The sequence below is a fragment of the Pinus tabuliformis genome, chromosome X (genome assembly GCF_031772625.1).
Source record: "Pinus tabuliformis cultivar Carrire ecotype Pingquan chromosome X, CPIR1, whole genome shotgun sequence".
Taxonomy (NCBI): domain Eukaryota; kingdom Viridiplantae; phylum Streptophyta; class Pinopsida; order Pinales; family Pinaceae; genus Pinus; species Pinus tabuliformis.
In genome coordinates, this window is record NC_142308.1 from 567315131 (window position 1) to 567331359 (window position 16229).

The 16229-nt window shown below is 36.7% G+C and overlaps 1 protein-coding gene across 1 annotated transcript; it reads right to left on the reverse strand.

Annotated features, from left to right (window-relative positions):
* Nucleotides 1-11989: 11989 nt before the first annotated feature.
* On the reverse strand, nucleotides 11990-15973 carry LOC149141280 (uncharacterized). The gene is made up of 6 exons (XM_089449348.1): nucleotides 15802-15973; nucleotides 15538-15693; nucleotides 15301-15399; nucleotides 15093-15214; nucleotides 12604-12721; nucleotides 11990-12470 (listed from the first exon to the last, which is right to left on the reverse strand). Exons 2-6 carry the CDS (start codon nucleotides 15622-15624, stop codon nucleotides 12333-12335), a joined length of 564 nt encoding a protein of 187 aa, XP_089305474.1. The 5' UTR covers nucleotides 15625-15693; nucleotides 15802-15973; the 3' UTR covers nucleotides 11990-12332.
* Nucleotides 15974-16229: the final 256 nt, after the last annotated feature.

A 16229-nucleotide genomic window follows, 5' to 3' on the forward strand; every position in this document is an offset into this window, starting at 1 on the left:
GAAGAGTCACGTAAGTTGAAAGGTCATAGGAAGTCAAACAATCACAAGCGTAGTCAAAGAGTCACAAGGAGGGTGAAGCACCACCCCTTGGTTATATATACACCCTCATTGTATGAGCAAAGGACTTAGAGATATAAGCTAGTTCTTTGAGGAGCGAGGAGTGGCTCCAATGTTCCACTACTAGAGCTAGTGATGTACATTGTAAACATGTGTCCTGGAACTTTTACTTAATAACATAAGCCTTCAAGGCTAGCACGTTCTTCATGCATGGATTAAAAAATGTTTGTAAGACTATTTTGCAGATGTTTGTATTTCATGTTTTCTTTCACATGTGTCAAGATAATTGAACTTTTTCAGTTATTTTAGTACTTATCTTATTGAAAATGTGATGTAATGGTTGTTATTGTTGTTCCATCCTTGTGGACTATTTGTAGGATATTAGACATATCTTTCTTCATTTGTTGGTTGTAACAACCGTCGCATCCTCTGTGGACTATTCTGCTGGATGTTAGATGGATCCTTTTGGTTCATGTGTGTCTCTTCTTGGGTGGTACTACTACCTCTCACTTAGACACTCACTTTTCTCCCCTCTCTGTAGTAGAAGAACCTTGACACGTTTACAACTGAACACTCACCAGGCACACCTTCTTGCTTTTTGAAGACACTATTCCATCCCTCTCTCATGCTGACAGTTAGAGCCAAGACATATCTTGGATATGTATGGAAACCAGGTCAATATTCTGGATGGGGCTCCTACACCAAACACTATGAGGTCTAATTGGGATTTCACATCGGGGAGACCCCTTGGTTGACGGATTTCCAGCACCGTCAACACCTATATTGCAGCAGTTTCAAGATGTGTTTCTAGTAGAGATTCTAGAGTTTCCTCAACACAGGGAAGTAGACTTTTCTATTGAGTTGGTACCAGGGGCAACACCGACATCAAAGGCACCTTATAGGATGAGCACTCCAGGGTTAGTAGAGTTGAAATTGCAACTGAAGGAAATACTTGAAAAGGGATACATTAGGCCAAGTGTATCACCTTGGGTTGCACAAATAATGTCCGTGAAGAAAAAATATGGTACTCTTATATTGTGCATTGATTACAGGAAATTGAACAAGGTGGCGATCAAGAACATGTATCCATTTCCAAGGATTGACAACTTGTTTGATCAGTTGAAGGGAGCAGTAGTGTTCTCAAAGATTGACTTGAGATCATGTTATCATCAAGTACGCATCAAAGAAGAGGATATCTACAAAAATGCCCTCAAGTTCGGGTATGGGCATTATGAGTTTGTTGTAGTTCCATTCAGTTTAACTAATGCTCCAACTACTTTTACATTAGAGGAAATTTTAGCCTAAAATTGCCCATGAAATTTTCACGTAATTTCCATGTCATAATATGTAAATGAATCAAAATCCTCTAAATTTAAAAAAATGTACATGTAAATATTTTGGAGGGAAAATAAGAAAAAACTACTTTTTCTAATTGTATTTTTGGCTTATCTCCTTATAGGTTTACTCAAATTTCAAGTGTAGGCACTCGTTGGAAACAAAATTAAATTTTGCATCCAACGAGTACCCATTATGCATACTTTTGAGAAGACTCACATTGATAAAAATTGAAGATACATTAAAAAACATGTTCAACACACTTTTTAAGGTATCTTTAATTTCTATCAATGTGGGTCTTCTCAAAAGTATGCATAATGGGTACTCATTGGATGCATAATTTAATTCTGCATTGAACGAGTGTCTACACTTGAAATTTGAGTAAACCTATAAGGAGATAAGTAAAAAATCTAATTAAAAAAACAATTTTCTTCTTTTAACTATTATTTTATTATTTTTCCTTAGAAGGCCACTTTTGGGCTGAAATTTCCTCTAAAGTGTGTTTGATGAATAGTCTGTTACGTCCCTGATATAGTCTAAGAATGAGGTAGATCATGCCTAACATTTAACAACAGTGTTGAGATTGCTAAGAAAGCATCAGTTGTATGCTAAGCTTAGCAAGTGCAACTTCTTTCAGACAGAAGTAAACTACTTGGGACATGTTGTTTCCAAGAATGGCATAGCAGTAGACCTGGAAAAGATAAAAGCTATCATGGAGTGGGCAACTCCTAGAAATGTGGAAGAAGTCAGATCATTCATGGGCTTAACAGGTTACTACAAGAAGTTTATCAAGAAATTCTCATGCATTGCATATCCTATTATATGATTACATAGGAAATGTAAGAAGTTTGAATGGACAGAGAAGTGTGCAACCAATTTTGCGCATTTGAAGCAATTGTTGACAAATGCTCCAGTGTTAAAGATTATAGATCCGAATAAATAGTTTATAGTATTTATAGATGCTTGGAAGAGAGGGCTTGGTGGAGTTCTTCTGTAAGAGAGACAAGTGATATGCTACGAGTCTAGAACACTGAATGACCACGAGCAGAACTATGTGACTTATGATCTTGAGTTAACGGCTATTATTCATGCTTTGAAAATGTGGAAACATTATCTTCTTGGTAGGAGGTTTGTGTTGATGAAGATCATAGTGGACTAAGGTATCTGTTTGACCAACTGAATTTGAAGGCCATACAAGCTAGATGTTTGATCACTCTTAGTGAGTTTAACTTTAAGATCAGATACATCAAGGGTAAGGAGAATATTGATCCGAATAAAAAATGGCATCAATCCATAGTATTCATCCACCCATGTTATTCATCCACCAATGGAATTTACCCATGGTATTGTAAGTGACATCCACCAATTCAACCATGGTATTTGCCCATGGTATACATTTACCCATGGAGTTGACCCGTGGTATTGTGTCATCCACCCATGGTATTCATTCACCCATGGAATTGACCCGTGGTATTGTAATTGAAAAAGACTATAAGTAACAAGTCGCATTTTGTAAAAGGACAAATTGTCCGCCACAATGTAGCCTTTATAGTTATTATCGATTTTAATAAAACGTTTCTTTGTGGTTTTATTTACTGTGTGTTCTGTCATTTTCTTTCTAGCGTTGCAATTCTTCAGATCTTGGGGGCCTCCCTCACAAGATCCATTTCAATCTTTTAGATCTTGGGGGTCTCCCCCCAAGATCCAGATCAGTGGTATCAGAGCAGGGTATGATTCCATGGGAATGAGGGTTGGATGCATATTTTAGTTTCAAATTTTGCAGCAATATTCAACAAACTTCAGGCATATGCTACGCCCTCCACAGAGCATTTTCTTGGGCCAGGCGGGAAGAATTTTTCATTTTTTTCATTTTTTGCAGAAATGTTTTTGGGCAGCGAGTTTGCAAATCAGATCTAAAATTTTTGGTGCAAAATTTACAAAAACAGATAACATATCTAGATTCCTTGCAAAAAAATACCCAAATCCAAAAAAAAATCTACCGAATCAGAGTTTGGATGAGGGAGACACCGTTGATTTAAAATTAGCTATGTTGCAGAAATGTTTCTGAAGGCAATTCGTGGATGGTGCTATCCTTTTATTTTTTGATGTAGAATTTCAAAAAAGTGATTGTATATCTGAGGTCCTATCGAAAAATGGCTCCATTTCAAAAAAAAAAAAAATGGGTCGAATTGGAGTTCAGATGTGGGCGATATCGCTGATTTAAAATCAGCTATTTTTTCAGAACTTTTGTGATAGTGGAAAAGTTGCAGCGCGAATATGAGATTCTAGAGTGTCCAGATAAGGATGTCCAACACATGGGAAGATGCAAAATGGTCCTTCTGTTTCCAAAATCAAGTTATAATAAATATTCTGAGTTATATCCATTTTAATTATGGAGCAGCATTCAGATCGCATTCCCTTTAGAGACGTGCCCTCCCACCCCGCTTTAGTAGGCACTCGCTTCATATTCATCAGTTTTAGCATAGCAGCATTTAGCTTGGGTTCTTTGGAGTTATGCCCTCCCACCCCAGGCTATGTAGGCACCTGCTACTTCATCAACAACCAACATCACGGTTATGGGTCAACCACACAAAATCCTTGTCATTGAAGTCCATTTGCTAGGCCACACACTATTAGCATCACAATTAGTCACAAGAATTACAGGGTATCTCTATCCTCGGATCTTGGTTTTTCATGGTTATGAGTCATCCACAAACCCACACTTCATCGAAGTCCATTTGTTAGGCTGCACAATGTCAGTATCATAGTTGGTCACAAGCATTACAGGGTATCTCTATCCTCGGATATTTGTTCATCATGGTTATGGGCCATCCACAAACCCACACTTCATTGAAGTCCATTTGCTAGGCCGCACATTGTGAGTATCACAGTTGGTCACAAGCATTACAGGGTATTTCTATCCTTGGATCTTCATTCATCATGGTTATGGGTTAACCACATAAAACCCTTCTCTTTAGTGGCTCTTCATATTCAACAAAGGCTTCGCAGGGGGGAACTTCATGCAATGGGGACCATTGCTTCTTAAGAAGGGAGGAATGATCCGAATAGAAAATGGCAACAACCCATGGTTTTCATCCACCCATAGAATTTACCCATGGTATTGTAAGTAACATCCACCCATGGTATTCATTCACCCATGGTATTTGCCCATGGTATTGTGACATCCACCCATGGTATTCATTTACCCATGGAATTAACCCGTGGTATTGTGACATCCACCCATGGTATTCATTCACCCATGGAATTAACTTGTGGTATTGTAACTAAAAAAGACTATAAGTAACAAGTCGCATTTTGTAAAATGACAGATTGTCTGCCACAATGTAGCCTTTATAGTTATTATCGGTTTTAATAAAACGTTTCTTTGTGGTTTTATTTACTGTGTGTTCTGTCATTTTCTTTCTAGCATTGCAATTCTTCAAATCTTGGGGGCCTCCCCCACAAAATCCATTTCAATATTTTAGATCTTGAGGGCCTCCCCCCAAGATCCAGATCAAACATTGTTGCAGATGATCTCAACCTGAAAGTGCAGTTGAACCATGCTGCAATAGTGAGCTCATATGGGACAAATTTACAGGATCAGTTCTTACAGGCGAGACAACAGGATGACAAGTATAGGGAGCTTATGCTCAGGTGACAGCAGGGTACAGGTGATCAGGATATGGATTATCATCTTACAACAGATAGCCTGAAGAGGTTTAGGGACATGATCTATGTGTTAGATGATAGTGAACTCAAGAAGCTTATCTTGAGGGAGTTTCATGTAAAGCCATATTTAGGTTACCTAGGATACTAGAATACATTAACAACAATGAATTCTACTACTAGCCGAATTTGAAAAAGGAAGTGGTAGAGTTCGTGGCGAGATGTTTGGACTGCCAGCAGGTCCAGGCAGAAAATAAGCATCGAGGTGGGTTGCTTCAACCGATTCCAATTCCCAAGTGGAAATGAGAGGTCATTTCCATGGATTTCGTTACAGGTTTCCTGAGGACATCGAGACAATGTGATTCTATCATGGTTGTGGTAGACAGGTTGAGCAAGGTAGCTCACTTCATTCTAGTGAAGACTAACTATTCAACTAGTGAAGTAGCACATGTCTTCATCAGGGAGATCGTGAGATTACGTGGTGTTTCGAAGAAGACTGTGTCGGACAGGGATGCCAAGTTCACTTCCAAGTTTTGGAAGGAGATGTTTACAGGATTGGGGACAAAGTTGGCCTTCAACACAACTTATCATCCATAGATAGATGGATAACCAGAGAGGATCAACAAGATATTGGAGGACATGTTGAGGATGTATGTCATGCATCAACAAAGGAGATGGGAGGAGTACCTTCCATTGGTTGAGTTTTATTATAACAATGATTATCAATAGTGACAAAGGATGAGTCCATTCGAGGTACTGTATGGGTGGAGTTGTAACACTCCCATCAGCTGGAGTGATCGAGTGAAAAAAGTACTTATTGGACCGAACATGTTAGCAGACATGGAACAAGAAATGCAGGTTATAAAGAAGAATCTAAAGAAAACACATGACATACATAAAATTTATGCAGACCAATATAGGACATTTAAGGTGTTTCAGGTTGGGGATCATGTGTATTTGTGCATCAATCCTAAGAAGAGCTCCTTGAGGATTGGATCATGTGCCAAGTTGGCACCACGGTATTGCATGCCTTTTGAGATTCTTGAGACGATTGGACCAGTGACCTACAAACTTGCGTTGCCTCCGACAGTGAAAGTCCACGATGTTTTTCATGTTTCATTTCTTAAAAGATATGTAAAGGACGTTGATCATGTTATTGATTGGTCTGTATTGTAGGCAGAGAAAGAAGGAAAATTCCATCCGAAACCCCAATGCATATTGCAACGAAAACATCTCATGCTCTGGAATAGATCACTCAAGTAGGTTAAAGTGCAGTGGAAGCACTTTGGGCCCGATGAAGCTACATGGGAGATGGTTGATTAGATGCAGGCTATGTTTCCTTCATTGTTTGCCGGTGAAGGAAAATAAGTCTTGGTATTTGTAAATACTCATGTACGGTTGCTATTGTAAATACCGCAATGAGCTAAGTTATAAAGCTCCAACAAGCGGTATGGTTGTCATGTTTTCATGTTTTACATGATGGTTTTGCTTTTGAGCAGGATGTTATTGTAAAAACTACAATAAGCTGGGTTATAAATCTCCAAAGGTAGTATGTTTTTGCTCTTCAGTGGGTTTTGCTGGGTCTAGGTGTGGTTTAACACTGATGGTGTTCCCCTAACAGGGAGGGGTCTATAACAACCTCAGGTTAAAAGTTCATGTAATAAAAGTTAATAAAGGTAAAATAAGACCACGAGCAAGGGACACTTATTCCAAGCTGAATGTTGAGAAAAATATCTTAGTGGGCACCACTTGTTGTGTTTTATGGCTAAGGGGAAATTGGCAAAGACAATGGCTAAGACTTTCGAAAAGAAAAAATATATTTTTGGCACATTATTTATGAAAATAATGGAAATTAGGAGAAAAGGAAGGTGAAAGGTCACAGGTTGCATGTGAAAGGAAAATGAAGGAAAATAATGGAAAATTGAATAAATTAGAGGCCTCATCAATAAAAAGACGTCAAAGCATCAATTGGTAGCTTTTTGTTAGTTCAATTTTAGAGTTAGTCTCAGAGAGGAGAAGAACATGAAGAGGAGAAAGAAAGCAAGCAAGGAAAGGAAAGGAAAAACAAAGAAGGACAAGGAAAGCAAAAGAAGGCAAGGATCAAGCAACTTCAATGGAATACTTGTAGGTAATGGTTTGCATGTGTGATTTCCTAGTTGGTTTGCAATGCATGGTATGTGCATGTTGGTATATGGTTCATTTGTTGTTATTGGCATGGATTTTACCGGGATTCGAGAATGGATTCTAGCCTAGCCTTTCCATTTTCGGATGACCATGGTGTGATGGGATTTTTCTTGGTTTGAGCTTTGGCTTGCTAGATGGTTTTGGAATCCAGGATGAGGTGGTCTCACAAAAATTCCCAAAGGCTTAGGAATCTCTCGACTGGTAATGGTGGGATACATGATAAACCCTGAGGGTGGAGATAGGAAAATTCCTCAAGGACGGTGAAAAAATTTCGAGGCATCCAAGCTCAGTTCGGTTTATGATCTCGACACCGGTTTAGGTTTCATCACGATATGGAAAGGGTGGAGGTGGTTTAACTTGTGGATTCCATTGGTTATCTTTGGATTGGTTTGCCCCATGAGATCCCACATTCATTCTTGGAATATGGCACGAGAGTGATTGGCTGAAAGAAAGATATGGTTTAGTCAATCTACGGTCGAGTGGTTGATGGAAGTCCCGAACCCAGTTGGTAATTTCCTATGGTTAATAAAATCTAAGTTTCTCTTTCTTTTGGTAAGGAAATGTACTGGTTATTATGTGTCTTTAATGGTTGTTCTCTTATTGTTATCTATCTGGTTATATGCTGGTTATATGACAGATCTCAGTCATGGCTCTATGCATGTTTTTACTTGTAACTAAATAAATAATGAATGCAATACCTAATTGTTGTTATGACATCTAATGTGAGACGGTAGAGACCCTTCTTGTTAAACCTCATATAAGTTTTCAGTCCCTTATGTTCAGACTTGCATTCATGACCTGTAGCTGGCATATATACCAAGTGTTTGACAAAATGTCAGTCTCGGTTGGGGATGGTTAGGTCAAGTCTTGGTTCCAGTTTTGGTTTACAAGCATTGTCTTCATGTCTTTTATGAGTTTTGTAAGTTTCATAGCTTTCTGGGCAGAGGCTAAGCCCCAATGCTGGAAAGTAGCTTTAATTATCATAGTCATCGGCACAACACTAGCAGAAAAATGCCATGGTTGCACTGATGCAGGCCTATGGGAGCAACTGGGAACCCATAGTCACATGGAGGCCTTGGCAAGGGAGCGATTGGGGGTCTAGATCAGGGGAAAGGTGAGTTGTCTCAGGGATTGGACACCTATAGGGGAAGGGTTACGCTTGGAGGTCTTGTGGCACCTAAGGGAAGTCAATAAGGTCTTGTCATGTCGACCCCATTTCATTGAGGTCATATAGGAGGTTGAGTCATATCATAATATCCCCTTATCTCATGTTTACCCTGGGTAAGCTGGTGGAAGTGGGTAGATGTGAGAGGAGGCGATGTTACACATTTAATAGTTACATGCTCTTTTAAAAAGCAATTTTGTATGCATCTTCAAAGTGAAAAGATCCAGATCAAACATCAAGGCCCAAAGTGCTCCCCCGATCAAGATTTTGACCATATTTCCATGGATTTTGGCTAGTGGGTTGAGTTAGTGCCTTATAGCATAAGTGTTTTGTCATTCAATAGCATGTGACAACATGCGAGAATAGTAAATGGGCCCAGGGTTACACCATGGGTAAGGTAGGTACCTGAGATGACTCCAAGTGATTACCTGGTATATTGGTGACCCAAGGACTAGTCTTGTTGACCCCGATCAGTGGATTTTGGCCAGATTGCCATGGGTTTTGGCTAGTGGGTGACTAGATCCATTTGCAAAGGGTATGTGACTAGTCGGTGACTAAATCCCTGTGCATGATGTAGGATGCTTTCCACATTGTTATGAAATATAACATTAAGTGGATGGATACATCAACATAGCTAGCTCATTCAACCTTTTCTTAGGATGGAGACATTTATTCAACAAAATGTACAATTGAGGAAGTAAGGAGAATACCAATCTAGCTAAGAGGGAGTGTTGATATTTTGTAGCTTTGGTCGGTATTCAAGTCAAAAAAGTCAAAGGGAAAATAAATTATTATTTTATTATTCATGTAGGCTCCAAATATGATAGGTCAACCACAAGACTAATTAGTCATTTGTTCACACGTGCGCGTTGACTAAAAGATTCTTGGGTTGTTTCTAACCTATGTTGACCAAGACTTATATGGGTATTTGACCACATCCTTGACAAAATGTTGACCAAAATTGTGGGTAGAATTTTGTGCATTGACAAAACCTCTTTGACCAATGTTGACCGCAAGTGAATTGAGGCAATTTGACCAAATTTTCTGAGGGAGTTGCAAGGTTGAAATTCAGTTTGTTTGACCATAGTTGACTAAGAGTTATAGAGGCCAAAATTCAACCTTTGAACCAAATTTGAAAGGTTGAAATTCAATTTGTTTGACCATAGTTGACTAAGACTTATAGAGGCCAAAATTCAACCTTTGAACCAAATTTGACTAGCTGAACAAACGTATCAAATTTTCTCTATCAAATTCTCTCCTTTGACAAAGTTTGACTTATGTGAAGTGGTCAGTTTGACCAAGTTTGACTTATGTGAAGTGGTCAATTTGACAAAGTTTGAATGGGAAAATTCAAATTGTATATTCGATTGAATTGGACAATTTCTCCTAAGAAAATATTGTTGGTTTTTCCCAAGATAATATTGTTGGTTTTTCCCAAGATTGGGTTGTCTCTTTCCCAAGATTGGGTTTTCCCAGGGTAAAAGTTTTTGTGTCTCTTGTAAAAGCTTTTGTAGTATCTTTTGTGTCTCTTGTAAAAGTAGTTGTAGTCTCTTGTGCATGTTTTTGTGTCTCTTGTAAAAGCTTTTGTAGTATCTTTTGTGTCTCTTGTAAAAGTAGTTGTAGTCTCTTGTGCATCTTCATTTCACTGTGATCTTAAATGTGCTAAAGTTATAATTATATCATTGCAAGTAAATGTGCTAAAGTTATAATTACATCATTGCAAGTAATTATCAGTGGTAGAAAATTGTGCTTGTCTTAATTGCACTTGAAAAATCAAGAACAAGAACACACTTAGCTAAAGTTATAATTATATCATTGCAAGTAATTATCAGTGGTAGAAAATTGTGCTTGTCTTAATTGCACTTGAAAAATCAAGAACAAGAACACACTTAGTCAAATGTACCCTTTATCCATGAGTGATTGCTATTGCATTTTTTGGTTAGTCATTTTTTGGTCAGTCATCCTATAAGGGCGCTCAAACATTGGTGCACATCCACCTACAAAATTGATTAAGAAATCAATGTCCCTCTTTTAAGGAAGGCTTGACACTACTTGGAAAAATATTGCTGAAATTTTGCAAGATAGGAAAATCTTCAATTTTTAGGCCACAACCTTCTATTGATTCCAATGTGTGAAATACATACAATTAGAACCCTTTTATGACAATTTATTTAATTGTATGGTTTCATCCTTTAATCAACTCTACACATGGATGGATTTTGTACATCTTATGGTTTGTTTTGTTACTTCCCACCTTTTGCTACTTAAAAAAAACAACCCGTTTCACTAATAATTCCCATGTGTTGCAGAATTCTAAGTAATATTGAATTAATCAGGGTGAACTAATATGGTTTGTTTTGTTACTTCCCACCTTTGCTACTTCAAATAAACAACCCTTTTCACTAATAATTCCTGTGTTGCAGAATTCTAAGTAATATTGAATTAATCAGAGTGAACTAATAGGCTCCTTTAAGCCGCAAAAATCTTAGTATTTCAATTAATGAGTAGAAGTATTCTTTTTAAGTGGGAAAAAAATTAATGGTGAATGATCAACTAACTAAAAGCTTCTCAATTTGCTAATTCAAGTGATTTTATATATACTCAAGTAACATTCTCAATGATATGACAATTAATTAGTGGAAGTGAACTAATTACAAAATTTTAAGTAACATGAAATTTATTTAAAATAGATTTTTTTTAATATTTTTTATAAACTTCTATTTATCTTTTTCTTTTTTCATTTTCATAAAATGTCATTTATATTACAATTTTTTTCTTTAATGTTTATATTTATCTGTCTTTCTTTTTCACACACATACTTCTATTAATTATAGTTAAAAATTAGGAAAAAGACCTTTATAAATATATAATATATTTTTTATAAAATCTATATATGTGTGTGTGGGGGGATGGTGTCAATTAGATTTAGTTTGGGTGGTCAGCGAAAATATTGTTGTCTTTTTTTTCTTCTGAAATTCAATTAAACTGGTAATGAGTATTTCTTGTAATGGCTGTCTAATTTTTATATTTCTTATTTAAAATATATATGCTTTTTTTTCTGAAATTCAATTATACTGGTAACGAGTATTTCTTGTAATTGCTGTCTTATTATTATATTTCTTATTTAATATATATAGAAAAGTGTTTTTTTACCAATCTCTGTCAAGTGCAAAATGTTAACCAGTAATGACGATGTAAAATTGTAACAGGAAAATGGACAACTAGAAAGTAAAATTGAAAGAGCCAAAGCATCTCAGACTGAATAGTATTCAATAAGAAAATATAGATTAATGACGTTAAAATATAAAATAAATAACGATTTTTGTATCTATATTTTCTGGAGATTGATTTGTATCGCATGTTTTAAGTGGCATCTCACCCATCATCAAAAATATAAGAAAACCATTTTACATACTTCACTTAACAACAACATATGACTTTTGTTTATCCCATCATAATGCAAACCAACTTGAATCAATAATGATATTTCATGAATGCAATATATGAAATTAAAAATTACACAACTTGAATCAATAATGATATTTCATGAATACAATTTATGAAATTAAAATTACACATGATTACGCAAACCAACTTGATTCAATAACAATATTTCAAGAGTACAATATCAGAAATTAAAAGGAACATTTTGAGCATATTGAGAAAGAAAGGGTCCTGAGATGGATGCTGTGCTGGGTAGAAATCCAATCCATATACAGATACTAAGTTGGGTGCTGTGTCTGGTAGAACATCCATTTCATATGCAAGGCAAGTGCCACCTTATGTCACTTTCTCTCCCAATTGTATGAAAGCAACAAATCTTGTATTCAATGAAGCCACATTACGTCATTCAAGCTATGACTAAGTTGGCATGCATCCAGAATGGATTAACCAAATATGAGAAAGAAATAAAAGGATTGGAGGACTATGGTTGAAAGTTCAAAAAAATCAACTGCCTCTTCCCTCTGGCTTTCCGACTCTTAACTTTTCCTTTGGCATCATTGTATTCTTCATAAAACCTACTATCTGACATCTTCACATACTCCTTTGGTTCACATAGGTCCTGCAAATGATCATGTATTTTTAGAGTAACTTTTAACTTCTGACATTAGTAGCCCAATTCATGTCAAATCATATCAACAGAACCATATTAACTGTGATATATCCATTTGGGTGCAAAAGCAGAGTATTTTTACCGCATACTGCGCAAAGAAGGCCTTGTATCCGCCATCTAATACGAAGAGATGAGGGTAATCTAATTCTGGATAGGTCCTTAAATGTTTAAACCTGTCAAGATCTCGAATGTGCCTAAACCTGACATAATGCAGCCATATTATATATGATCATTTAGCAGATTGTATATCAGACCAAAGAGAAATTTAATTTGAAAGTGCTAATAGAGCTGAACTAGGTTGCACATTTTAAAAGTTGAATCATATATAATTCTGGGAAAAAAGAAGTTTCCAAGTAGTAGACAATCTTTTATATATGCACTGGAAATTCCAGATCGGTTAGACCACAGTTATCAGTGACAAATTTTAAAATAGAACAGAAGCAACTTTAGCAAGTGGGAAATGAACAGAGAATCTATTTAATTTGAGTTGAACTGTTGAACAGAATTACTTCATAGTCCTCACAAGTGAGAAGACTTCACACCAATTATTCCAGTAAGTGGCAGCACTAAAACATCCGACCATCCTGTGCAGTAGGCACTCAGAAAATTCATGCAAGGAGGCATGGGATATGGAAAGGAGATCCCTCTGCAACAGCCAGGTTTGGTGAGGAATGATGTGGGGAACATGGCTCAAGATGATGGCTAGACAGGACATGATGCAGAAAACACTTTTCAGGACCGCACAGACGTTATGGGTGATTATGGTTGTCTGACTTCAGGGAGGATAAAAAGGCGGGGATTGAGCACCAGAAGGAGAATGTAAATGGGGTTGAACCTGACCCAGCTCATGGGAATGCCGTACAGAGAAGGACTCACACAAGAGGCCGTAACTCGGAAGCACTCTGCATAGCACAGGAATTTGCAAGGCGACCAAGACGACTGCAGTTCAAAACTTGGAAAGACTAGAGGAGAAGATTCAAGGCCACAGAGCTGAGACTGGCAGTAGGAAAAAAAGATAAGAATTGGCATCCATCATCCATTACCCTCAACCTCTACTTGCACACAAAATAACTGAGAACTTGCCACAAGGACTCAGCCTTAGAGAAAAGCAAACCCCTTCTAAGTAATATCCTGGGGGAGCTGCACCAGCTTAATAACAAATATTACTTCCTGCTAAATGCCATTCAGGGTTCACAGCATGTTCCAGAGGACCGTGAAGAACCAAGAGACAAGGGAGACTGAAGACAGCCAGGCTGGAGAGAGTTCCCAGCATCCCATTTCCCTTGAAGACGATGATGTTTAGCACAAGGTTACTCTGGTCCACCTATATCGCTAAAGCTATAGTTTCTCTCTTCTTCTTTTTCTCACTGATATTGATATAGTGGCCAGGAGTCAAGTTATCTCCATTACTGCTTTGTCTTGTTTAACTGGGACATAAACATTTTCAATTTAGTGACATAGTGGCCAGGGGACAAGTTATCTCCATTACTGCTTTGTCTTGTTTAACTGGGACATGAACATTTCAATATAGTGACATAGTGGCCAGGGGACAAGTTATCTCCATTACTGCTTTGTCTTGTTTCACTGGGACATAAACATTTTCAATATTTAAACATGGTACTGCTCAAGCCTCCAGACTTGACAGAACATCACATGGAAGCAACATAAGGGTTTCTCAGCTGAGTTCTCAAAGAACATGTAAGCATTTTATGTGCATGTGAATAGATGATCTACCTCTTACAAATAAAAAATAGAACTGCTTGATAACATCATAATGCAGCCCTATTGTTTACGATCTTTAAAAGGCTACAGATCAGATCAAGCAGAAATATTTTGAATTTGAAAATGCCAATAAAACCTTCTAAGAATTGAAAGCAACAAGCAAAGCAAACACAATATATGATAGTTTAGCAATCAAGAAGGCATTATGCTCATTTGTCTCGAAGAAGTCATGTGCGGAAATCTCAATGCCAGTCACATTATGTCTGCAATGCTAATAACATTATGTCTGTAATGCTACTAACACTATGTTTCTAAAATAAATATTGATCGTAAATACTTAATATCTATTAAAATGAACCTAAATTAACAAAAACCCATCTTAACCTCATATTTAAATTTTAATAACATAAATCTGTCATAATCTCACACCAGACTCATCCTGATATCATATCTATTAAGCAAATAGATCCTTCATAACTATTAAATACAAAGGAAAAAAAAAAAACTAGGTTTGCTTTTGGCTTTCTTTTTTTCCCTTCATATCTCTTAAATTTGAAGAGATAAAAAAAACCAGGTTTGGGGTTTTGCTCTTTCTTTCAAAGAAGACATCGAACACGAACTTATTTTTTATTACACCATTACATACATACAATGAAATCTCTACTGACATTTTCAACTAAATGAAGGTTCTTTAACATAGTTGAAACAAAATCTTTACTTTAAAAAAACACAACGCCTTAACGCTGATCGCTAAACAGTAAATCTGAAAACCCTACGAGAACATGATACCAAATAAAGGTAGAAAAGGATTTCTGAATCAATTATAAGAGTAATATGAATGCCACTCACATCTTCGGTGCTCTGATGGATGAATATTCACAGTGGAGAATAATGGCCATAGATTTTCCATTTTGGATGTTGTTTTCCAAAAAAATTTCCATGTCCTTTGGGTCGCTGATATTTATTGCTCCCTGAAAAAAAAAAAACTGAAGGGGCAAATTGAAATAACTAACAGGTAAACATATAAGTGAAAAATAAGTAATGCCCTCAAACTTGCCTGTATATGACCACCTTTATACTCGTAATTATAACGGCAATCAATAATAGTATAACCCCCAACATCGTATTCTAACTCGCCATTGATAATTTTACCCAACTGCATCCATAATACAGTTCAAAAAAAGAAGAAGCGGGAATAAATTCTTACAGTAAAATCCGCTGTTGGGAACATTAAATTAAAAAGAGATGCATCTGAACTGAAACATATTGCTAAAAAATTAGGGGGCGATATTACAGTTTCCGGTGTTATGCTGCAGCATTCAGAGTATTCAATAACAGGGAAAATGGGTTTCGGTTCGTCGAAAAGATTAAAGCTTTCCATGGTGATAAAATGGAATTTTATGTAATTTGGTCCTCTGAAGCTCTGAAACACTGGCGGTCCAAATTTACCCTTCAAACAACAATTACCTTGAGTCTCAGGTGTTTGCTCCACCGCCAAAGAATTTATGATAAAAAAAAATAAAACTAAAATAACCAGCAAACCCAATTTTTTTTTTACCTTTAGGGGTAGGGAATGCACCACATGCTTCAGAACGCAGAGAAATCAAAGAAGGAATGAAAGATTTCCCTGAAATCTCTGCCTCTGTGTGCTATAAATCATTCCAGCCCTGCAGCTTTTCTGGACGGGAGAAGCAAGTTCAGTTACTATCATATCGTTACAAAAATTTCCATGGAACTTGATCACTGTCATTATCATTATTTTTTTATATATATAGTTAGGATTGGGGAATTTAGTATTAAAAAAGTGGGAACTAAGCTAAACATGGAGAATTACCAAACAGTATTAATTTGATTTTTCCAATATAATCATGTATAAAAAAATAACAAATTACAACACCGATTTTTCCAATATAACAATGTACCAAAAAAATAACAAATTACAACACCCATAAATGAGATTTAAAAAAAATGGTCAATATACAATTT